The sequence below is a fragment of the Crinia signifera genome, chromosome 5, assembly GCF_055691185.1.
Source record: "Crinia signifera chromosome 5, ASM5569118v1, whole genome shotgun sequence".
Classification (NCBI taxonomy): domain Eukaryota; kingdom Metazoa; phylum Chordata; class Amphibia; order Anura; family Myobatrachidae; genus Crinia; species Crinia signifera.
This window is the reverse complement of record NC_139221.1, coordinates 334,602,592-334,627,535: the sequence shown is the minus strand read 5'-3', so window position 1 is coordinate 334,627,535 and position 24,944 is coordinate 334,602,592. Positions and strand designations below refer to the sequence as shown.

General features: G+C 57.3%; 1 protein-coding gene across 7 annotated transcripts in view; it reads left to right on the top strand.

Moving 5' to 3' along the window:
• The window catches only part of MROH1 (maestro heat like repeat family member 1), a 405,085-nt gene that overhangs the window by 162,024 nt on the left and 218,117 nt on the right, over positions 1-24,944 (top strand). For 6 of the 7 annotated variants that reach the window (XR_014444044.1, XR_014444045.1, XM_083145076.1 and 3 more), the window contains exons 22-23: positions 19,315-19,461; positions 22,824-22,850. Coding sequence is in view for 5 of the 7 variants with exons in the window: in XM_083145076.1 (XP_083001202.1) it covers positions 19,315-19,461; positions 22,824-22,850 (174 nt within the window). In the remaining 2 variants the exon portion in view is untranslated. The remainder of the gene's footprint in view (positions 1-19,314; positions 19,462-22,823; positions 22,851-24,944) is intronic. The other variant, XM_083145077.1, reaches the window with a different exon arrangement.

The window sequence follows — 24,944 nt, the reverse complement described above, 5'->3', positions numbered from 1 at the left end:
CACCGCGCGCTTACAGCCAGCACCATGTACAAGCTCACTACCCCGCTCGCTTACAGCCAGCACCATGTACAAGGTCATTACACCGTGATCTTATAGCCAGCACCATGTACAAGCTCATTACACCGCACGCTTACAGCCAGCACCATGTACAAGCTCACTACCCCGCTCGCTTACAGCCAGCACCATGTACAAGGTCATTACACCGTGATCTTATAGCCAGCACCATGTACAAGCTCATTACACCGCGCGCTTACAGCCAGCACCATGTACAAGGTCATTACACCGTGTGCTTACAGCCAGCACCATGTACAAGCTCAATACACCGCACGCTTACAGCCAGCACCATGTACACGCTCATTACAACGCGCGCTTACAGCCAGCACCATGTACAAGTTCATTACACCGAGCGCTTATAGCCAGCACCATGTACAAGCTCATTACACCACGCGCTTACAGCCAGCACCATGTACAAGCTCATTACACCGCGCGCTTACAGCCAGCACCATGTACAAGCTCATTACACCGCGCGCTTACAGCCAGCACCATGTACAAGCTCATTACACCGCGTGCTTACAGCCAGCACCATGTACAAGCTCATTACAACGAGCGCTTACAGCCAGCACCATGTACAAGGTCATTACACGGCGCGTTTACAGCCAGCACCATGTATAAGGTCATTACACCGCACGCTTACAGCCAGCACCATGTACAAGGTCATTACACCGCGCGCTTACAGCCAGCACCATGTACAAGCACATTACACCGCGCGCTTACAGCCAGCACCATGTACAAGTTCATTACACCGCGCGCTTACAGCCAGCACCATGTACAAGCTCATTACACCGCGCAATTACAGCCAGCACCATGTACAAGGTCATTACACCGCACGCTTACAGCCAGCACCATGTACAAGGTCATTACACCGCACGCTTACAGCCAGCATTATGTACAAGGTCATTACACCGCACGCTTACAGCCAGCACCATGTACAAGGTCATTACATGGCGCGCTTACAGCCAGCACCATGTACAAGGTCATTACACCGCACGCTTACAGCCAGCACCATGTACAAGCTCATTACACCGCACGCTTACAGCCAGCACCATGTACAAGCTCATTACACCGCACGCTTACAGCCAGCACCATGTACAAGGTCATTACACCGCACGCTTACAGCCAGCACCATGTACAAGCTCATTACACCGCGCGCTTACAGCCAGCACCATGTACAAGCTCACTACACCGCGCGCTTACAGCCAGCACCATGTACAAGCACATTACACCGCGCGCTTACAGCCAGCACCATGTACAAGGTCATTACACCGCGCGCTTACAGCCAGCACCATGTACAAGGTCATTACAACGCGCGCTTACAGCCAGCACCATGTACAAGCTCATTACACCGCGCGCTTACAGCCAGCACCATGTACAAGCTCATTACACCGCGCGCTTACAGCTAGCAGTCCGCGGCCGGCACAGTCCAAACACACTGTAGATGCCCAGCGATTACCACACGAGCCGGCCACACAGGTGAGCCTCACTAATCCATAACCCGGGCACTGGGGTGTCCCTATGCACATGAGAGCGTGACACAAGGTGCATCCAAGAGCAGCACACCCGGTATAACCTCCGTCCCACCTCTGTCACTCCCGAACTTGTCTTAGCAGTGTACACGGGTGGGTGGCAGGCAGCATATGGACAATCAGCGGCGGGGTCCCTGGGGCAGATGGGAACTGGATCCCACTGCTGACTGTCCATATGCCGCAGGGACCTCCTGCCGGCCCGCGCTGCCCGGACACCGGTGCCCAGGTACCACCTGTCTCCCAGGGCCCCCACAGACCTTAATTTGTCAGCGGCTGCTATTTACTGCAGGGCGGCTAAAAACGGGCAGGGCGGAATTCGGGGGCTTTTAAAGAGGCAGGGCGCAGCGACCTGTGAAATAATCCTAGCGGGAACACTAGGAGAAATACTCATTGGAATGCAAGAGTATTACAGGCATAGGTACCCCCCCCCCCCCCCCCCGTCCTCTGCATTCTGCAGGAGACTCCCTGACATAGCAGCAATCTCCCTCTCTCCCTCATTAGTCTAGCAATCTCCCTCATTTCACCTAGCCCACATTACACTGTTACATCATATTTACCTCCCCTCCTGCATTCTGCAGGAGACTCCCTGACATAGCAGCAATCTCCCTCTCTCCCACATTAGTCTAGCAATCTCCCTCCTGTCACCTAGCCCACATTACACTGTTACATCATAGTTACCTCCCCTCCTGCATTCTGCAGTAGACTCCCTGACATAGCAGCAATCTTCCTCTCTAGCTCATTACTCTAGCAATCTCCCTCATGTCACCTAGCCCACATTACACTGTTACATCATAGTTACCTCCCCTCCTGCATTCTGCAGGAGACTCCCTGACATAGCAGCAATCTCCATCTCTCCCTCATTAGTCTAGCAATCTCTCTCATTTCACCTAGCCCACATTACACTTACATCATAGTTACCTCCCCTCCTGCATTCTGCAGGAGACTCCCTGACATAGCAGCAATCTCCCTCTCTCCCTCATTAGTCTAGCAATCTCCCTCCTGTCACCTAGCCCACATTACACTGTTACATCATAGTTACCTCCCCTCCTGCATTCTGCAGGAGACTCCCTGACATAGCAGCAATCTCCCTCTCTCCCTCATTAGTCTAGCAATCTCCCTCCTGTCACCTAGCCCACATTACACTGTTACATCATAGTTACCTCCCCTCCTGCATTCTGCAGGAGACTCCCTGAAATAGCAGCAATCTCCCTCACTCCCTCATTAGTCTAGCAATCTGCCTCATGTCACATAGCCCACATTACAATGTTACATCATAGTTACCTCCCTTCCTGCATTCTGCAGGAGACTCCCTGACATACCAGCAATCTCCCTCATTAGTCTAGCAATCTCCCTCATGTCACCTAGCCCACATTACACTATTATATCATAGTTACCTCCCCCCCCCCTGCATTCTGCAGGAGACTCCCTGACATAGCAGCAATCTCCCTCTCACCCTCATTAGTCTAGCAATCTCCCTCATGTCACCCAGCCCACATTTCACTGTTACATCATAGTTACCTCCCCTCCTGCATTCTGCAGGAGACTCCTTGACATAGCAGCAATCTCCCTCTCTCCCTCATTAGTCTAGCAATCTCCCTCATGTCACCTAGCCCACATTACACTGTTACACCATAGTTACCTCATTTATACAATAGGGATCGGGAGTGGCACTGGAAAATGAAAATGGATTAATAATAGTACCGTACATAAATTGATTTAACCAACGTAATTACCACTGAAGCTTGATAGTTAAGTGGTACCTGGTTGGTGGTGCTCCCAAAAATGTTCAGCGATACAACTGAAAACGGAGAGGGTCACGATGTGACCAAGAGAAAGGAAGAACAACAAGGCTTTTTGGGGCACATTTTGAAAATGATAATGAAGAAATTTAAAACATAACTTTTATTAAGTACGGTATGCTAAAAATAGGGACGTATGAATAAATTACTGGATAAATTATAGACACCAAAATTGGTCAACAACAATTGTTATAATGAGACGGTCACAATGTTATCAGCGAAATAGGCAACATGGTAACAAAAAAACTCCACTAATTAAATTAGATGGTGATCAGAATTGGGTGAACTATGCACATATATACAGGTTTAAATAACCATTATCATGCTATAGATTTATTTCAGTGGAGCCTAAGGATCAAGGACGTTTGATACTTTACCCCTGCTGGTGGAATAGGCTTTCGTTCCCGGTAATGAATGAGTATTGAATGAAAGGAAAGGGTGCTCCCTCTATCAGGCAGAGGTGTGTCTGCTGTCCAAGTCTGTTTACGGCTACCAATTGGTCTCCCAAATAAGTACTGACCAGACCATTCACTGCTTAGCTTCTGAGTGCGGGATGGAATTCAGGCGGACCAGTGATGTATGGCCGTACTGAACCACTAATGAGAGTACCACAATGGGCGGTATTCAATGAGAATACCTGCGAGGTGCAGCGAATCCTTTTTAGGATTCGCTGCACATTCGCCACGTTCCGGAGCCGGCGGGCTCCGGTATTCAACGTGTCAGGGGCTCGCTGCCCCTGACTGGCAAATATGAGCTCCTGCGGCGATTGCCGCAGGGAGCCTGAGGACGGTGGCAGGCAGAGAGATGGAAGTCTCTCTGCCTGGCCCAGAACGTTTGTGGGGGGCAGGTGGGCTCCCCGGGTGCCAGGCAGCACAGGCTGCCCCCCGGGGGTGCCAGCAGGGGACCTATATTCACTTTACCCGATCGTAACGATCGGGTGCAGTGAATATATGAATATGTAATGAGCGGCTCGGCTCCGGTGCCCCCGCTGGCTGCTGTGTAAAAAAAAAATAAAAATTTAAATTAAATATATATTCATGTGCTAACAGCACATGAATAAAAATAGCATGCCCCTCCTCAGAATAAAATTCCTGATTTTTTTATACTAAATGTAAAAAACAAAACACTTTATTTTAAAAGTTCACATTCCACTTCTCCATAAAAAGATAGCGATTGCTACTCGGTGAATCATGGCGAAAAAACCTTCAAATGTATTCGCCATGTGGTCATTGAATAGGGTGATTCACCGTTTTAGTCAGAAATTCACGAAACAGCACAAATTCGCCATAAAAACATGGCGAATCAGGCTCATTGAATACCGCCCAATGTCTTTAGTGGAGAGCCATGGAGTGCTTCTGCTTTTTGTCCAGCACAGTCAGAATAACTCTGTTACAGATGTACATTGCAGGGAGATCGGAAGGTACTTAGACAAATGAGAGAGTCACTGAAAATCATTGATTAGAGAAAGATGGGTGGGTATCGCAGACCCTCCTTCTGCTATCTGCCATCAAACTTAAGTGTCAAATGACAGGTGAGAGTGATGAGGGTCAAGGATAATTCCAGCGGCTAAAGTATATTAATGAACCTCTCTAAGACATCCTGACATAATAAAACTACATCGGAGCATCTTCATACAGTAGGTTTTGTTATTTTCATCTAAAAAGCGAAACTTTAGGCCTTTTGCCGGAACAGAAGACGTTGACTCCGAGCAAAACGCTTTTGTACGTTTCTTATTCAGGTCAAGTCACAACTTTTCCACACTAGCCCATTTTGAAAATCTCAAATTCAACTTTTTTACTCCGCCCTACTAATCAGGCTGAATATATTATCACTGGAGAAACGGAGGCTGAGAGGTGATATGATTACTATGTTCACATACAGGTTTGGGAATCATATGGAACTGGGAGATGATTGGTCAGTAACAGGCCTATACTTAGGACACGTGGGCATGTACTGAGGCTTGGGGGAAATAAATTCCGTACTGAATTAAGAAGAGGATTCTTCACCATTAGAGCAGTAACATTCTGGAACTCATTGCCGGTGGGGTGATTACAGCAACTACTGTTACTGTCATTTTACTACTAGTGTTGCTGTGACTTGTACGTGTGTACACAGCTTGTCAGAAATACAATATTCCACCACTCACTGATCATTAACACAGGCGTAGTACAGTGTCATAATGTAAGTGTATGATGAGTGCGACCGTGTACTGCAGGTCTGTGCTTCTCCATGTGCGTGGTATTTGCGGCATGTAATGTACTTAGCACATGTGTTCCTCCAGCCCCTGCCAACCGTAAGGTGGCGCTGTGACCACTGTTCCTCCCGGCGGCGCGCTGACCTGTCTGCTCATTGGCCGGGAGGGCGGTTGTTTCCCCCTCCCACCATGCGGGTGACGCTGTACATGGGGAATGTTAATGCAATCTTCAGACCCGGCTGTAATGGACAAAGCAGAGCTGCGATGTTGTTATGATGTTGTATTCAGGGGGTGTATAAAATGGCCGCCGCTTCCTCTCTGAGGGATTAGTGCTTCCTGCTCATCACGGATTGTGTTCTCCTATGGAAGGAATTTTAATGGTTGGGTTCTGTGGAGAGCCCGGAGTACGGGGGTGTTGGATCATCTGTACAAGAGACTTAATGTATGTTTACAGTGCAGCTAATGTTTCTCCTCACATAAATGTTCTCAGCTGCTGTGCGTCTCTGATTGTCCTCCCCCGTGTCTCACCTGCTGACCGCTACGTATTGTCCTGGGGGCGGCTTAGGGGCCTATCGAGTACCACGTGTCCTGGTCACCCATACGCCGAGAATTCTGCCATCTCCGGCATTGTAGCTCACCTGAACTCCCAAACCAATCCCACATCACCGCTGGCCCGGCCGTTCATCTGGTATTACCAGCAGATGGAGAGTCGTACACAAAACCGCTCAGTGTGTATCACCGCTGGCCCGGCCGTTCATCTGGTATTACCAGCAGATGGAGAGTCGTACACAAAACCGCTCAGTGTGTACGCACCTTTAGGCACACCAGACCATTTGTCATCCATCTGTGACATGTCCATGGAAATCCTTCTCTTGGAAGGCCCAGAACACGCTCCCCGGGGAAGGTCTGCCCAGCGTACACCAACTTGACATGGGATCAAGCCCCCTGTCGTTGGTTTCATCCAAATCAGTCCAACGGTGACCGAATGCATCCCGGACACATAGACAAATTATAATATAATATGTGAGAGATGAGGCAAAAATATCCTCGTGTCACATTGTAACCATGGAAACATTTCTGCCTGACATCTCCGCTAACCTGACTACACCTCTGTACTGTAGCTGCAGGGGGTGACATTGGGACTAGAGCTGCGGGGGGCAGGGGGTAACATTGGGACTATAGCTGCGGGGGGCAGGGGGTGACATTGGGACTAGAGCTGCAGGGGGTCACATTGGGACTAGAGCTGTGGGGGGGCAGGGGGTCACATTGGGACTAGAGCTGTGGGGGGCAGGGGGTCACATTGGGACTAGAGCTGCAGGGGGTGACATTGGGACTAGAGCTGCGGGGGGCAGGGGGTCACATTGGGACTAGAGCTGTGGGGGGCAGGGGGTCACATTGGGACTAGAGCTGCAGGGGGTAACATTGGGACTAGAGCTGCAGGGGGTAACATTGGGACTAGAGCTGCAGGGGGTAACATTGGGACTAGAGCTGCAGGGGGTAACATTGGGACTAGAGCTGCAGGGGGTAACATTGGGACTAGAGCTGCGGGGGCAGGGGGTAACATTGGGACTAGAGCTGCGGAGGGCAGGGGGTGACATTGGGACTAGAGCTGCAGGGGGTAACATTGGGACTAGAGCTGCAGGGGGTAACATTGGGACTAGAGCTGCGGGGGCAGGGGGTAACATTGGGACTAGAGCTGCGGAGGGCAGGGCGTGACATTGGGACTAGAGCTGCAGGGGGTCACATTGGGACTAGAGCTGCGGGGGGCAGGGGGTCACATTGGGACTAGAGCTGCGGGGGCAGGGGGTAACATTGGGACTATAGCTGCGGAGGGCAGGGGGTAACATTGGGACTATAGCTGCGGGGGGCAGGGGGTGACATTGGGACTAGAGCTGCAGGGGGTCACATTGGGACTAGAGCTGCAGGGGGTCACATTGGGACTAGAGCTGTGGGGGGGCAGGGGGTCACATTGGGACTAGAGCTGTGGGGGGCAGGGGGGGACATTGGGACTAGAGCTGCAGGGGGTCACATTGGGACTAGAGCTGCGGAGGGCAGGGGGTGACATTGGGACTAGAGCTGCAGGGGGTCACATTGGGACTAGAGCTGTGGGGGGGCAGGGGGTCACATTGGGACTAGAGCTGTGGGGGGCAGGGGGTCACATTGGGACTAGAGCTGCAGGGGGTGACATTGGGACTAGAGCTGCAGGGGGTCACATTGGGACTAGAGCTGCAGGGGGTCACATTGGGACTAGAGCTGCGGAGGGCAGGGGGGCACATTGGGACTAGAGCTGCAGGGGGCAGGGGGTAACATTGGGACTAGAGCTGCGGAGGGCAGGGGGTGACATTGGGACTAGAGCTGCAGGGGGCAGGGGGTCACATTGGGACTATAGCTGTGGGGGGCAGGGGGTAACATTGGGACTAGAGCTGCGGGGGGCAGGGGGTGACATTGGGACTAGAGCTGCGGGGGGTCACATTGGGACTAGAGCTGCGGGGGGCAGGGGGTAACATTGGGACTAGGGCTGCGGGGGGCAGGGGGTAACATTGGGACTAGAGCTGCAGGGGGCAGGGGGTCACATTGGGACTAGAGCTGCGGGGGCAGGGGGTAACATTGGGACTAGAGCTGCGGGGGGCAGGGGGTAACATTGGGACTAGAGCTGCAGGGGGTCACATTGGGACTAGAGCTGCAGGGGGTAACATTGGGACTAGAGCTGCGGGGGGCAGGGGGTAACATTGGGACTAGAGCTGCAGGGGGTAACATTGGGACTAGAGCTGCGGGGGGCAGGGGGTAACATTGGGACTAGAGCTGCAGAGGGCAGGGGGTGACATTGGGACTAGAGCTGCAGGGGGTAACATTGGGACTAGAGCTGCGGAGGGCAGGGGGTCACATTGGGACTAGAGCTGCGGAGGGCAGGGGGTCACATTGGGACTAGAGCTGCGGGGGCAGGGGGTAACATTGGGACTAGAGCTGCAGGGGGTAACATTGGGACTAGAGCTGCGGGGGGGCAGGGGGTAACATTGGGACTAGAGCTGCGGGGGCAGGGGGTAACATTGGGACTAGAGCTGCGGAGGGCAGGGGGTGACATTGGGACTAGAGCTGCAGGGGGTCACATTGGGACTAGAGCTGCAGGGGGCAGGGGGTCACATTGGGACTAGAGCTGCGGAGGGCAGGGGGTCACATTGGGACTAGAGCTGCGGGGGCAGGGGGTAACATTGGGACTAGAGCTGCAGGGGGTAACATTGGGACTAGAGCTGCAGGGGGTAACATTGGGACTAGAGCTGCGGGGGCAGGGGGTAACATTGGGACTAGAGCTGCGGAGGGCAGGGGGTGACATTGGGACTAGAGCTGCAGGGGGTAACATTGGGACTAGAGCTGCAGGGGGTAACATTGGGACTAGAGCTGCGGGGGCAGGGGGTAACATTGGGACTAGAGCTGCGGAGGGCAGGGGGTGACATTGGGACTAGAGCTGCAGGGGGTCACATTGGGACTAGAGCTGCGGGGGGCAGGGGGTCACATTGGGACTAGAGCTGCGGGGGCAGGGGGTAACATTGGGACTATAGCTGCGGAGGGCAGGGGGTAACATTGGGACTATAGCTGCGGGGGGCAGGGGGTGACATTGGGACTAGAGCGGCAGGCGGTGACATTGGGACTAGAGCGGCAGGGGGTGACATTGGGACTATAGCTGCGGGGGGCAGGGGGTGACATTGGGACTAGAGCTGCAGGGGGTGACATTGGGACTAGAGCTGCAGGGGGTAACATTGGGACTAGAGCTGCGGAGGGCAGGGGGTGACATTGGGACTAGAGCTGCAGGGGGTGACATTGGGACTAGAGCTATGGGGGGCAGGGGGTGACATTGGGACTAGAACTGCGGGGGGCAGGGGGTGACATTGGGACTAGAGCTGCGGGGGGCAGGGGGTGACATTGGGACAAGAGCTGTGAGGGGCAGGGGGTGACATTGGGACAAGAGCTGTGAGGGGCAGGGGGTGACATTGGGACTAGAGCTGCGGAGGGCAGGGGGGTGACATTGGGACTAGAGCTGCGGGGGGCAGGGGGTGACATTGGGACTAGAGCTGCAGGGGGGTGACATTGGGACTAGAGCTGCAGGGGGTGACATTGGGACTAGAGCTGTGGGTGGCAGGGGGTGACATTGGGACTAGAGCTGCGGGGGGCAGGGGGTGACATTGAGACTAGAGCTGCGGGGGGCAGGGGGTGACATTGGGACAAGAGCTATGAGGGGCAGGGGGTGACATTGGGACTAGAGCGGCAGGGGGTGACATTGGGACTAGAGCTGCGGAGGACAGGGGGGTGACATTGGGACTAGAGCTGCAGGGGGTCACATTGGGACTATAGCTGCGGGGGGCAGGGGGTGACATTGGGACTAGAGCTGCGGGGGGCAGGGGGTGACATTGGGACTAGAGCTGCGGAGTGCAGGGGGGGTGACATTGGGACTAGAGCTGTGGGGGGCAGGGGGTGACATTGGGACTATAGCTGCGGGGGGCAGGGGGTCACATTGGTACTATAACTGCGGGGGGCAGGGGGTGACATTGGGACTAGAGCTGCGAGGGGCAGGGGGTGACATTGGGACTAGAGCTGCGGAGGGCAGGGGATCACATTGGGACTAGAGCTGTGAGGGGCAGGGGGTGACATTGGGACTAGAGCTGCGGGGGGCAGGGGGTCACATTGGGACTAGAGCTGCGAGAGGCAGGGGGTGACATTGGGACTAGAGCTGTGGGGGGGGTAGGGGGTGACATTGGGACTAGAGCTGCAGGGGGTGACATTGGGACTAGAGCTGCGGGGGGCAGGGGGTCACATTGGGACTAGAGCTGTGGGGGGCAGGGGGTGACATTGGGACTAGAGCTGCAGGGGGGCAGGGTGTGCCATTGTGACTAGAGCTGTGGGGGGCAGGGGGTGACATTGGGACTAGAGCTGCGGGGGGCAGGGGGTGACATTGGGACTAGAGCTGCGGGGGGCAGGGGGTGACATTGGGACTAGAGCTGCGGGGGGCAGGGGGTGACATTGGGACGAGAGCTGTGAGGGGCAGGGGGTGACATTGGGACTAGAGCTGCAGGGGGTGACATTGGGACTAGAGCTGCGGGGGGCAGGGGGTGACATTGGGACTAGAGCTGCGGGGGGCAGGGGGTCACAGTGGGACTAGAGCTGCGGGTGGGCAGGAGGTGACATTGGGACTAGAGCTGCAGGGGGTGACATTGGGACTAGAGCTGTGGGGGGCAGGGGGTGACATTGGGACTAGAGCTGCAGGGGGGCAGGGGGTGACATTGTGACTAGAGCTGTGGGGGGCAGGGGGTGACATTGGGACTAGAGCTGCGGGGGGCAGGGGGTGACATTGGGACTAGAGCTGCGGGGGGCAGGGGGTGACATTGGGACGAGAGCTGCGGGGGGCAGGGGGTGACATTGGGACGAGAGCTGCAGGGGGTGACATTGGGACTAGAGCTGTGGGGGGCAGGGGGTGACATTGGGACTAGAGCTGCAGGGGGAAGGGGGTGACATTGGATCTAGAGCTGCGGGGGGCAGGGGGTCACAGTGGGACTAGAGCTGCGGGTGGGCAGGAGGTGACATTGGGACTAGAGCTGCGGAGGACAGGGGGGTGACATTGGGACTAGAGCTGCAGGGGGTCACATTGGGACTATAGCTGCGGGGGGCAGGGGGTGACATTGGGACTAGAGCTGCGGGGGGCAGGGGGTGACATTGGGACAAGAGCTGTGAGAGGCAGGGGGTGACATTGGGACTAGAGCGGCAGGGGGTGACATTGGGACTAGAGCTGCGGAGGACAGGGGGGTGACATTGGGACTAGAGCTGCAGGGGGTCACATTGGGACTATAGCTGCGGGGGGCAGGGGGTGACATTGGGACTAGAGCTGCGGGGGGCAGGGGGTGACATTGGGACTAGAGCTGCGGAGTGCAGGGGGGGGTGACATTGGGACTAGAGCTGTGGGGGGCAGGGGGTGACATTGGGACTATAGCTGCGGGGGGCAGGGGGTCACATTGGTACTATAACTGCGGGGGGCAGGGGGTGACATTGGGACTAGAGCTGCGAGGGGCAGGGGGTGACATTGGGACTAGAGCTGCGGAGGGCAGGGGGTCACATTGGGACTAGAGCTGTGAGGGGCAGGGGGTGACATTGGGACTAGAGCTGTGGGGGGCAGGGGGTGACATTGGGACTATAGCTGCGGGGGGGCAGGGGGTCACATTGGTACTATAACTGCGGGGGGCAGGGGGTGACATTGGGACTAGAGCTGCGAGGGGCAGGGGGTGACATTGGGACTAGAGCTGCGGAGGGCAGGGGGTCACATTGGGACTAGAGCTGTGAGGGGCAGGGGGTGACATTGGGACTAGAGCTGCAGGGGGAAGGGGGTGACATTGGATCTAGAGCTGCGGGGGGCAGGGGGTCACAGTGGGACTAGAGCTGCGGGTGGGCAGGAGGTGACATTGGGACTAGAGCTGCGGAGGACAGGGGGGTGACATTGGGACTAGAGCTGCAGGGGGTCACATTGGGACTATAGCTGCGGGGGGCAGGGGGTGACATTGGGACTAGAGCTGCGGGGGGCAGGGGGTGACATTGGGACAAGAGCTGTGAGAGGCAGGGGGTAACATTGGGACTAGAGCGGCAGGGGGTGACATTGGGACTAGAGCTGCGGAGGACAGGGGGGTGACATTGGGACTAGAGCTGCAGGGGGTCACATTGGGACTATAGCTGCGGGGGGCAGGGGGTGACATTGGGACTAGAGCTGCGGGGGGCAGGGGGTGACATTGGGACTAGAGCTGCGGAGTGCAGGGGGGGGTGACATTGGGACTAGAGCTGTGGGGGGCAGGGGGTGACATTGGGACTATAGCTGCGGGGGGCAGGGGGTCACATTGGTACTATAACTGCGGGGGGCAGGGGGTGACATTGGGACTAGAGCTGCGAGGGGCAGGGGGTGACATTGGGACTAGAGCTGCGGAGGGCAGGGGGTCACATTGGGACTAGAGCTGTGAGGGGCAGGGGGTGACATTGGGACTAGAGCTGTGGGGGGGGGTAGGGGGTGACATTGGGACTAGAGCTGCAGGGGGTGACATTGGGACTAGAGCTGCGGGGGGCAGGGGGTCACATTGGGACTAGAGCTGTGGGGGGCAGGGGGTGACATTGGGACTAGAGCTGCAGGGGGGCAGGGGGTGCCATTGTGACTAGAGCTGTGGGGGGCAGGGGGTGACATTGGGACTAGAGCTGCGGGGGGCAGGGGGTGACATTGGGACTAGAGCTGCGGGGGGCAGGGGGTGACATTGGGACTAGAGCTGCGGGGGGCAGGGGGTGACATTGGGACGAGAGCTGTGAGGGGCAGGGGGTGACATTGGGACTAGAGCTGCAGGGGGTGACATTGGGACTAGAGCTGCGGGGGGCAGGGGGTGACATTGGGACTAGAGCTGCGGGGGGCAGGGGGTCACAGTGGGACTAGAGCTGCGGGTGGGCAGGAGGTGACATTGGGACTAGAGCTGCAGGGGGTGACATTGGGACTAGAGCTGTGGGGGGCAGGGGGTGACATTGGGACTAGAGCTGCAGGGGGGCAGGGGGTGACATTGTGACTAGAGCTGTGGGGGGCAGGGGGTGACATTGGGACTAGAGCTGCGGGGGGCAGGGGGTGACATTGGGACTAGAGCTGCGGGGGGCAGGGGGTGACATTGGGACGAGAGCTGCGGGGGGCAGGGGGTGACATTGGGACGAGAGCTGCAGGGGGTGACATTGGGACTAGAGCTGTGGGGGGCAGGGGGTGACATTGGGACTAGAGCTGCAGGGGGAAGGGGGTGACATTGGATCTAGAGCTGCGCTAGAGCTGCGGGTGGGCAGGAGGTGACATTGGGACTAGAGCTGCGGGGGGCAGGGGGGTCACATTGTGAGCTGCAGGGGGTGACATTGGTACTAGAGCTGCAGGGGGTGACATTGGGACTAGAGCTGCGGGGGGCAGGGGGTGACATTGGGACTAGAGCTGCGGGGGGCAGGGGGTGACATTGGGACTAGAGCTGCGGGGGGCAGGGGGTGACATTGGGACTAGAGCTGCGGGGGGCAGGGGGTGACATTGGCACTAGAGCTGTGGGGGGGCAGGGGGTGACATTGGGACTAGAGCTGCGGGGGGCAGGGGGTGACATTGGGACTAGAGCTGTGGGGGGGCAGGGGGTGACATTGGGACTAGAGCTGCGGGGGGCAGGGGTGACATTGGGACTAGAGCTGCGGGGGGGCAGGGGGTGACATTGGGACTAGAGCTGCGGGGGGCAGGGGGTGACATTGGGACTAGAGCTGCGGGGGGCAGGGGGTGACATTGGGACTAGAGCTGTGGGGGGGCAGGGGGTGACATTGGGACTAGAGCTGCGGGGGGCAGGGGGTGACATTGGGACTATAGCTGCGGGGGGCAGGGGGTAACATTGGGACTAGAGCTGCGGGGGACGGGGTGACATTGGGACTAGAGCTGCAGGGGGCAGGGGGTGACATTGGGACTAGAGCTGCAGGGGTGACATTGGGACTAGAGCTGCGGAGGGCAGGGGGTCACATTGGGACTAGAGCTGTGGGGGGCAGGGGGTGACATTGGGACTAGAGCTGCAGGGGGGCAGGGGGTGCCATTGTGACTAGAGCTGTGGGGGGCAGGGGGTGACATTGGGACTAGAGCTGCGGGGGGCAGGGGGTGACATTGGGACTAGAGGTGCGGGGGGCAGGGGGTGACATTGGAACGAGAGCTGTGAGGGGCAGGGGGTGACATTGGGACTAGAGCTGCAGGGGGTGACATTGGGACTAGAGCTGTGGGGTGCAGGGGGTGACATTGGGACTAGAGCTGCGGGGGGCAGGGAGTGACATTGGGACTAGAGCTGCGAGGGGCAGGGGGTGACATTGGGACTAGAGCTGTGGGGGGCAGGGGGTCACATTGGGACTAGAGCTGCGAGGGGCAGGGGGTGACATTGGGACTAGAGCTGCGGGGGGCAGGGGGTCACAGTGGGACTAGAGCTGCGGGTGGGCAGGGGGTGACATTGGGACTAGAGCTGCAGGGGGTGACATTGGGACTAGAGCTTTGGGGGGCAGGGGGTGACATTGGGACTAGAGCTGCAGGGGGTGACATTGTGACTAGAGCTGTGGGGGGCAGGGGGTGACATTGGGACTAGAGCTGCGGGGGGCAGGGGGTGACATTGGGACGCGAGCTGCGGGGGGCAGGGGGTGACATTGGGACGCGAGCTGTGAGGGGCAGGGGGTGACATTGGGACTAGAGCTGCAGGGGGTGACATTGGGACTAGAGCTGTGGGGGGCAGGGGGTGACATTGGGACTAGAGCTGCAGGGGGTGACATTGGATCTAGAGCTGCGGGGGGCAGGGGGTCACAGTGGGACTAGAGCTGCGGGTGGGCAGGAGGTGACATTGGGACTAGAGCTGCGGGGGGCAGGGGGGTCACATTGTGAGCTGCGGGGGGTGACATTGGTACTAGAGCTGCAGGGGGGCAGGGGGTGACATTGGGACTAGAGCTGCAGGGGGTGACATTGGGACTAGAGCTGCGGGGGGGCAGGGGGTGACATTGGGACTAGAGCTGCGGGGGGCAGGGGGTGACATTGGCACTAGAGCTGTGGGGGGGCAGGGGGTGACATTGGGACTAGAGCTGTGGGGGGCAGGGGTGACATTGGGACTAGAGCTGCGGGGGGGCAGGGGGGTGACATTGGGACTAAAGCTGCGGGGTGCAGGGGGTGACATTGGGACTAGAGCTGCGGGGGGCAGGGGGTGACATTGGGACTAGAGCTGTGGGGGGGCAGGGGGTGACATTGGGACTAGAGCTGTGGGGGGGCAGGGGGTGACATTGGGACTAGAGCTGCGGGGGGCAGGGGGTGACATTGGGACTAGAGCTGCGGGGGGCAGGGGGTGACATTGGGACTAGAGCTGCAGTGGGTGACATTGGGACTAGAGCTGCGGGGGGCAGGGGGTGACATTGGGACTAGAGCTGCGGGGGGCAGGGGGGTGACATTGGGACTAGAGCTGCGGGGGGGCAGGGGGTGACATTGGGACTAGAGCTGTGGGGGGGGGGGGTAGGGGGTGACATTGGGACTAGAGCTGCAGGGGGTGACATTGGGACTAGAGCTGCGGGGGGCAGGGGTGACATTGGGACTAGAGCTGCGGGGGGCAGGGGGTGACATTGGGACTAGAGCTGCGGGGGGCAGGGGGTGACATTGGGACTAGAGCTGCGGGGGGGGCAGGGGTGACATTGGGACTAGAGCTGTGGGGGGTAGGGGGTGACATTGGGACTAGAGCTGCAGGGGGGCAGGGGGTGACATTGGGACTAGAGCTGCGGGGGGCAGGGGGGTGACATTGGGACTAGAGCTGCGGGGGGGCAGGGGGTGACATTGGGACTAGAGCTGTGGGGGGGGGTAGGGGGTGACATTGGGACTAGAGCTGCAGGGGGTGACATTGGGACTAGAGCTGCGGAGGGCAGGGGGTGACATTGGGACTAGAGCTGCGGGGGGCAGGGGGTGACATTGGGACTAGAGCTGCGGGGGGCAGGGGGTGACATTGGGACTAGAGCTGCGGGGGGGGCAGGGGGTGACATTGGGACTAGAGCTGTGGGGGGGTAGGGGGTGACATTGGGACTAGAGCTGCAGGGGGCAGGGGGTGACATTGGGACTAGAGCTGCAGGGGGGCAGGGGGTGACATTGGGACTAGAGCTTCAGGGGGTGACATCGGGACTAGAGCTGTGGGGGGGTAGGGGGTGACATTGGGACTAGAGCTGCAGGGGGTGACATTGGGACTAGAGCTGCGGGGGGCAGGGGGTGACATTGGGACTAGGGCTGTGGGGGGGTAGGGGGTGACATTGGGACTAGAGCTTCGGGGGCAGGGGGTGACATTGGGACTAGAGCTGCGGGGGGCAGGGGGTGACATTGGGACTAGAGCTGCGGGGGGCAGGGGGTGACATTGGGACTAGAGCTGCAGGGGGTCACATTGGGACTAGAGCTGTGGGGGGCAGGGGGTGACATTGGTACTAGAGCTGTGGGGGGGTAGGTGGTGACATTGGGACTAGAGCTGCAGGGGGTGACATTGGGACTAGAGCTGTGGGGGGCAGGGGGTGACATTGGGACTAGAGCTGCAGGGGTCACATTGGGACTAGAGCTGTGGGGGGCAGGGGGTGACATTGGGACTAGAGCTGCGGGGGGGCAGGGGGTCACATTGGGACTAGAGCTGCAGGGGGTCACATTGGGACTAGAGCTGTGGGGGGCAGGGGGTGACATTGGGACTAGAGCTGCGGGGGGCAGGGGGTGACATTGGGAGTAGAGCTGCGGGGGGGGCAGTAGGTGACATTGGGACTAGAGCTGCAGGGGGTGACATTGGGACTAGAGCTGCGGGGGGCAGGGGGTGACATTGGGACTAGAGCTGCAGGGGGTGACATTGGGACTAGAGCTGCAGGGGGGTGACATTGGCTTTGTTACGCGTGTCGGATGTTGTTACTCATGCCAGGGGTTGTTATGCGTGTCGGGTTGTTACGCATGTCGGGGGTGTTACACGTCGGGTGTCGAGAGTCAGGTGTTGCGGTTGTTGTTACGCGTGTCGGATGTTGTTACTTATGTCAGGGGATGTTGCCCGTGTCGGGGGGTGTTGCGCGTGTCAGGGGGTGTTGCGCGTGTCGGGGGTTGTTACTTGTGCCGGGGGTTGTTACTTGTGTCGGGGGGTGTTACTTGTGTCGGGGGGTGTTACTTGTGTCGGGGGTTGTTACTTGTGCCGGGGGTTGTTAATTGTGTCGGGTGTTTTGTGTGTCGGGGGTTGTTACTTGTGCCGGGGGTTGTTAATTGTGTCGGGGGGTGTTACTTGTGTCGGGAGGTGTTACTTGTGTCGGGGGTTGTTACTTGTGCCGGGGGTTGTTACTTGTGTCGGGGGTTGTTACTTGTGTCGGGGGGGTGTTACTTGTGTCGGGGGGTGTTGCGCGTGTCTGGGGGTGTTACGCGTGCTGGGGGTTTTTACTTGTGTCGGGGGGTGTTACTTGTGCCGGGGGTTGTTACTTGTGTCGGGTGTTGTTACTTGTGTCGGGAGGTGTTACTTGTGTCGGGGGTTGTTACTTGTGCCGGGGGTTGTTACTTGTGTCGGGGGGTGTTACTTGTGTCGGGGGGTGTTGCGCGTGTCGGGAGGTGTTACGCGTGCTGGGGGTTGTTACTTGTGTCGGGGGGTGTTACTTGTGTCGGGGGTTGTTACTTGTGTCGGGTGTTGTTACTTGTGTCGGGTGTTGTTACTTGTGTCGGGGGTTGTTACTTGTGTCGGGTGTTGTTACTTGTGTCAGGTGTTTTGCGTGTCGGGTGTTGTTACTTGTGTCGGGGGGTGTTACTTGTGTCGGGTGTTGTTACTTGTGTCGGGTGTTTTGCGTGTCGGGAGGTGTTACTTGTGTCGGGAGGTGTTACTTGTGTCGGGGATTGTTACTTGTGTCGGGGATTGTTACTTGTGTCGGGGGGTGTTACTTGTGTCGGGGGGTGTTACTTGTGTCGGGGGGTGTTACTTGTGTCGGGAGGTGTTACTTGTGTCGGGGGGTGTTACTTGTGTCGGGGGGTGTTACACGCGTCTGGTGTTGTTACGCATGCTGGGGGTTGTTACTTGTGTCGGGGGGTTGTTACTTGTGTCGGGGGGTTGTTACTTGTGTCGGGGGTTGTTACTTGTGTCGGGGGTTGTTACTTGTGTCGGGGGTTGTTACTTGTGTCGGGGGGTGTTACTTGTGTCGGGGGGTGTTACTTGTGTCGGGGGTTGTTACTTGTGTCGGGGGTTGTTACTTGTGTCGGGGGGTGTTACTTGTGTCGGGGATTGTTACTTGTGTCGGGGGTGTTACTTGTGTCGGGGGTTGTTACTTGTGTCGGGTGTTGTTACTTGTGTCGGGGGTTGTTACTTGTGTCGGGGGTTGTTACTTGTGTCAGGTGTTTTGCGTGTCGGGTGTTGTTACTTGTGTCGGGGGGTGTTACTTGTGTCGGGTGTTGTTACTTGTGTCGGGTGTTTTGCGTGTCGGGAGGTGTTACTTGTGTCGGGAGGAGTTACTTGTGTCGGGGATTGTTACTTGTGTCGGGGATTGTTACTTGTGTCGGGGGGTGTTACTTGTGTCGGGGGGTGTTACTTGTGTCGGGGGGTGTTACTTGTGTCGGGAGGTGTTACTTGTGTCGGGGGGTGTTACTTGTGTCGGGGGGTGTTACACGCGTCTGGTGTTGTTACGCATGCTGGGGGTTGTTACTTGTGTCGGGGGGTTGTTACTTGTGTCGGGGGTTGTTACTTGTGTCGGGGGTTGTTACTTGTGTCGGGGGTTGTTACTTGTGTCGGGGGTTGTTACTTGTGTCGGGGGGTGTTACTTGTGTCGGGGGGTGTTACTTGTGTCGGGGGTTGTTACTTGTGTCGGGGGTTGTTACTTGTGTCGGGGGTTGTTACTTGTGTCGGGGGGTGTTACTTGTGTCGGGGATTGTTACTTGTGTCGGGGGTGTTACTTGTGTCGGGGGTTGTTACTTGTGTCGGGGATTGTTACTTGTGTCGGGGGTGTTACTTGTGTCGGGGGTTGTTACTTGTGTCGGGGGGGGGGTGTTACTTGTGTCGGGGGGTGTTACTTGTGTCGGGGGTTGTTACTTGTGCTGGGTGTTGTTACTTGTGTCGGGTGTTGTTACTTGTGTCAGGTGTTTTGCGTGTCGGGTGTTGTTACTTGTGTCAGGTGTTTTGCGTGTCGGGTGTTGTAACACCTGTGATCTCTGTGTGATGGAACCGCCTCTCTCTTACAGGACCGGTCTGATGGACACTTGGAGAAGATGAAGAGCGCCCTCATCCTGTGCTACGGATACGTGGCTGTCTATGCTCCCACGGAACTTGTGCTTCCACGAATTGAATCTGACATCTTGCGGAACGTCTTTCTTTATTTTAACACCAAGGTGAGGCCCAAGTGGGGGCAACCTCGTACCCAGTCATATGGAGTACGCTGTATCCTGCTCTGCACTGCACCATGCAGAGCTTCTGTGTAATGTATGCAGTACACATTGCTCTGTACATGTGCTATCTATGCAGCACAGAATGCTCTGTACATAGAAAAGGCTCTGCGCATTATATTTGCAGCATGTTCTGTATATAGATGAGGCTTTGCATAGTCTACTATGCAGAGAACACCAACCCTGTGCAGAGCATGGATCTGCTGTACACTGACACTGTGCAGAGCATGTACTGTAGCTGCAGAACACTGACACTGTGCAGAGCATGGATCTGCTGTACACTGACACTGTGCAGAGCATGTACTGTAGCTGCAGAACACTGACACTATGCAGAGCATGGATCTGCTGTACACTGACACTGTGCAGAGCATGGATCTGCTGTACACTGACACTGTGCAGAGCATGGATCTGCTGTACACTGACACTGTGCAGAGCATGTAGCTGCTGTACACTGACACTGTGCAGAGCATGGATCTGCTGTACACTGGCACTGTGCAGAGCATGTAGCTGCTGTACACTGACACTGTGCAGAGCATGGATCTGCTGTACACTGGCACTGTGCAGAGCATGGATCTGCTGTACACTGACACTGTGCAGAGCATGGATCTGCTGTACACTGACACAGTGCAGAGCATGTAGCTGCTGTACACTGACACTGTGCAGAACATGGATCTGCTGTACACTGACACTGTGCAGAGCATGTAGCTGCTGTACATTGACACTCTGCAGAGCATGGATCTGCTGTACACTGACACTGTGCAGAGCATGGATCTGCTGTACACTGACACTGTGCAGAGCATGGATCTGCTGTACACTGACACTGTGCAGAGCATGGATCTGCTGTACACTGACACTGTGCAGAGCATGGATCTGCTGTACACTGACACTGTGCAGAGCATGGATCTGCTGTACACTGACACTGTGCAGAGCATGGATCTGCTGTACACTGACACTGTGCAGAGCATGGATCTGCTGTACACTGACACTGTGCAGAGCATGGATCTGCTGTACACTGGCACTGTTCGGAGCATGGATCTGCTGTACACTGGCACTGTGCGGAGCATGGATCTGCTGTACACTGGCACTGTGCAGAGCATGGATCTGCTGTACACTGATACTGTGCAGAGCATGTAGCTGCTGTACACCGACTCTGTGCAGAGCATGGATCTGCTGTACACTGACACTGTGCAGAGCATGGATCTGCTGTACACTGACACTGTGCAGAGCATGGATCTGCTGTACACTGACACTGTGCAGAGCATGTAGCTGCTGTACACTGACACTGTGCAGAGCATGGATCTGCTGTACACTGACACTGTGCAGAGCATGTAGCTGCTGTACACTGACACAGTGCAGAGCATGGATCTGCTGTACACTGACACTGTGCAGAGCATGGATCTGCTGTACACTGACACTGTGCAGAGCATGGATCTGCTGTACACTGACACTGTGCAGAGCATGGATCTGCTGTACACTGACACTGTGCAGAGCATGGATCTGCTGTACACTGACACTGTGCAGAGCATGGATCTGCTGTACACTGACACTGTGCAGAGCATGGATCTGCTGTACACTGACACTGTGCAGAGCATGGATCTGCTGTACACTGGCACTGTTCGGAGCATGGATCTGCTGTACACTGGCACTGTGCGGAGCATGGATCTGCTGTACACTGGCACTGTGCAGAGCATGGATCTGCTGTACACTGATACTGTGCAGAGCATGTAGCTGCTGTACACCGACTCTGTGCAGAGCATGGATCTGCTGTACACTGACACTGTGCAGAGCATGGATCTGCTGTACACTGACACTGTGCAGAGCATGGATCTGCTGTACACTGACACTGTGCAGAGCATGTAGCTGCTGTACACTGACACTGTGCAGAGCATGGATCTGCTGTACACTGACACTGTGCAGAGCATGTAGCTGCTGTACACTGACACAGTGCAGAGCATGGATCTGCTGTACACTGACACTGTGCAGAGCATGGATCTGCTGTACACTGACACTGTGCAGAGCATGGATCTGCTGTACACTGACACAGTGCAGAGCATGGATCTGCTGTACACTGACACTGTGCAGAGCATGGATCTGCTGTACACTGACACTGTGCAGAGCATGTAGCTGCTGTACACTGACACTGTGCAGAGCATGTAGCTGCTGTACACTGACACAGTGCAGAGCATGGATCTGCTGTACACTGACACAGTGCGGAGCATGGATCTGCTGTACACTGACACTGTGCAGAGCATGGATCTGCTGTACACTGACACTGTGCAGAGCATGGATCTGCTGTACACTGACACTGTGCAGAGCATGTAGCTGCTGTACACCAGCCCTGTGCAGAGCATGGATCTGCTGTACACTGGCACTGTTCGGAGCATGGATCTGCTGTACACTGGCACTGTGCGGAGCATGTAGCTGCTGTACACTGACACAGTGCAGAGCATGGATCTGCTGTACACTGACACTGTGCAGAGCATGGATCTGCTGTACACTGGCACTGTGCAGAGCATGGATCTGCTGTACACTGATACTGTGCAGAGCATGTAGCTGCTGTACACCGACTCTGTGCAGAGCATGGATCTGCTGTACACTGACACTGTGCAGAGCATGGATCTGCTGTACACTGACACTGTGCAGAGCATGGATCTGCTGTACACTGACACTGTGCAGAGCATGGATCTGCTGTACACTGACACTGTGCAGAGCATGGATCTGCTGTACACTGACACTGTGCAGAGCATGTAGCTGCTGTACACTGACACTGTGCAGAGCATGGATCTGCTGTACACTGACACTGTGCAGAGCATGTAGCTGCTGTACACTGACACAGTGCAGAGCATGGATCTGCTGTACACTGACACTGTGCAGAGCATGGATCTGCTGTACACTGACACTGTGCAGAGCATGGATCTGCTGTACACTGACACAGTGCAGAGCATGGATCTGCTGTACACTGACACTGTGCAGAGCATGGATCTGCTGTACACTGACACTGTGCAGAGCATGGATCTGCTGTACACTGACACTGTGCAGAGCATGTAGCTGCTGTACACTGACACAGTGCAGAGCATGGATCTGCTGTACACTGACACAGTGCGGAGCATGGATCTGCTGTACACTGACACTGTGCAGAGCATGGATCTGCTGTACACTGACACAGTGCAGAGCATGGATCTGCTGTACACTGACACAGTGCAGAGCATGTAGCTGCTGTACACGGCACTGTGCAGAGCATGGATGTAGACATTCCCTGTGCTATGCCGGCCCTGACTAACCCTCTGTTCTCTTGGTCTGACCCTCAGGTACTGGGGATAAAGGTAGAGCCCAAGGTACAGTGCAGAGCATATATATATATACCATCTCCTCTCTCTGTCTCTGCTCTGCTTCCTGTACTGTGAGGGCACTGATGGGCAGCAAGAGTGCCCAGTACACAGTGGGGTGAGGGGACAGTGGGAAGTGGATTGTGGGCACAGCAGCAGGGCGGAGGGGAGAGAGGGGGTGATTGTGGGCACAGCAGCAGGGCGGAGGGGATAGGGGGGGGTGATTGTGGGCACAGCAGCAGGGCGGAGGGGAGAGGGGGAGGTGATTGTGGGCACAGCAGGGGGAGGGGGAGAGGGGGTGTTATTGTGGGCACAGCTGGGGAGGGAGGAAAGGTGGGGGTGATTGTGGGCACAGCAGGGGGGGAGGGGAGAGGTAGAAGTGATTGTGAGCACAGCAGGGGGGTGGGGAGAGGTGGGGGTGATTGTGGGCACAGCAGGGTGGGAGGGGCGAGGTGGGGGTGATTGTGGGCACAGTAGGGGGAGGTGGGGGTGATTGGGGACACAGCAGATACGCGGAGAGGAGAGGGGGTGTGATTGTGGGCACAGTAGGGGGGAGGGGAGAGGTGGGGGTGATTGTGGGCACAGCAGGGGGGGAGGGGAGAGGTGGGTGTGATTGTGGGCACAGCGGGGGAGAGGGGGGTGTTATTGTGGGCACAGCAGGGGAGGGAGGAAAGGTGGGGGTGATTGTGGGCACAGCAGGGGGGAGGGAGAGGTGGGGGTGATTGTGGGCACAGCAGGGGGGAGGGAGAAGTGGGGGTGATTGTGGGCACAGCAGGGGGGGAGGGGAGAGGTAGAAGTGATTGTGAGCACAGCAGGGGGGTGGGGAGAGGTGGGGGTGATTGTGGGCACAGCAGGGTGGGAGGGGCGAGGTGGGGGTGATTGTGGGCACAGCAGGGGGAGGTTGGGGGTGATTGGGGGCACAGCAGGGGGGCGGAGAGGAGAGGGGGTGTGATTGTGGGCACAGCAGGGGGGATGGGAGAGGTGGGGGTGATTGTGGGCACAGCAGGGGGAGGGGAGAGGTGGGGATGATTGTGGGCACAGCAGGGGGGAGGTGGGAGTGATTGTGGGCACAGCAGGGGGAGGGGAGAGGTGGGGGTGATTGTGGGCACAGCAGGGGGGAGGGGAGAGGTGGGGGTGATTGTGGGCACAGCAGGGGGGAGGGGAGAGGTGGGGGTGATTGTGGGCACAGCAGGGGGAGGAGAGGTGGGGGTGATTGTGGGCACAGCAGGGGGAGAGGTGGGGGTGATTGTGGGCACAGCAGGAGGGGAGAGGTGGGGGTGTTTGTGGGCACAGCAGGGGGAGAGGTAGGGGTGATTGTGGGCACAGCAGGGGAGAGGTGGGGGTGATTGTGGGCACAGCAGGGGGAGGAGAGGTGGGGGTGATTGTGGGCACTGCAGGGGGAGGTGGGGGTTATTGGGGGCACAGGAGGGGGAGAGGTAGGGGTGATTGTGGGCACAGCAGGGGTGAGAGGTAAAGGTGATTGTGGGCACAGGAGGGGGAGAGGTAAAGGTGATTGTGGGCACAGGAGGGGGAGAGGTGGGGGTGATTGTGGGCACTGCAGGGGAGGAGATGGGGGTGATTGTGGGCACAGCAGGGGGAGGAGAGGTGGGGTTGATTGTGGGCACAGCAGGGGGAGGAGAGGTAGGGGTGATTGTGGGCACAGGAGGGGGTGATTGTGGGCACAGGAGGGGGAGAGGTGGGGGTGATTGTGGGCACAGGAGGGGGTGATTGTTGGCACAGGAGGGGGAGAGGTGGGGGTGATTGTGGGCACAGGAGGGGGAGAGGTGGGGGTGATTGTGGGCACAGGAGGGGGAGAGGTGGGGGTGATTGTGGGCACAGGAGGGGGAGAGGTGGGGGTGATTGTGGGCACAGGAGGGGGAGAGGTGGGGGTGATTGCGGGCACAGCAGGGGGGGAGGAAGGAATTAGTAGTGGGTAGAAGGTGGTCACTGGGGCTGTGGTGAAGGGTCGGGTCACACCCTCGCTCCTACTCCTGGCTGCTGCAGGATATTCGCATCTGTTGGAGGATTAGGACAAGTGATGGGAATGCTGCTGGTTGTGGCGGTGACGGGCAGCGGGTATCGCTAGCTTACTTTGCCCCCAGA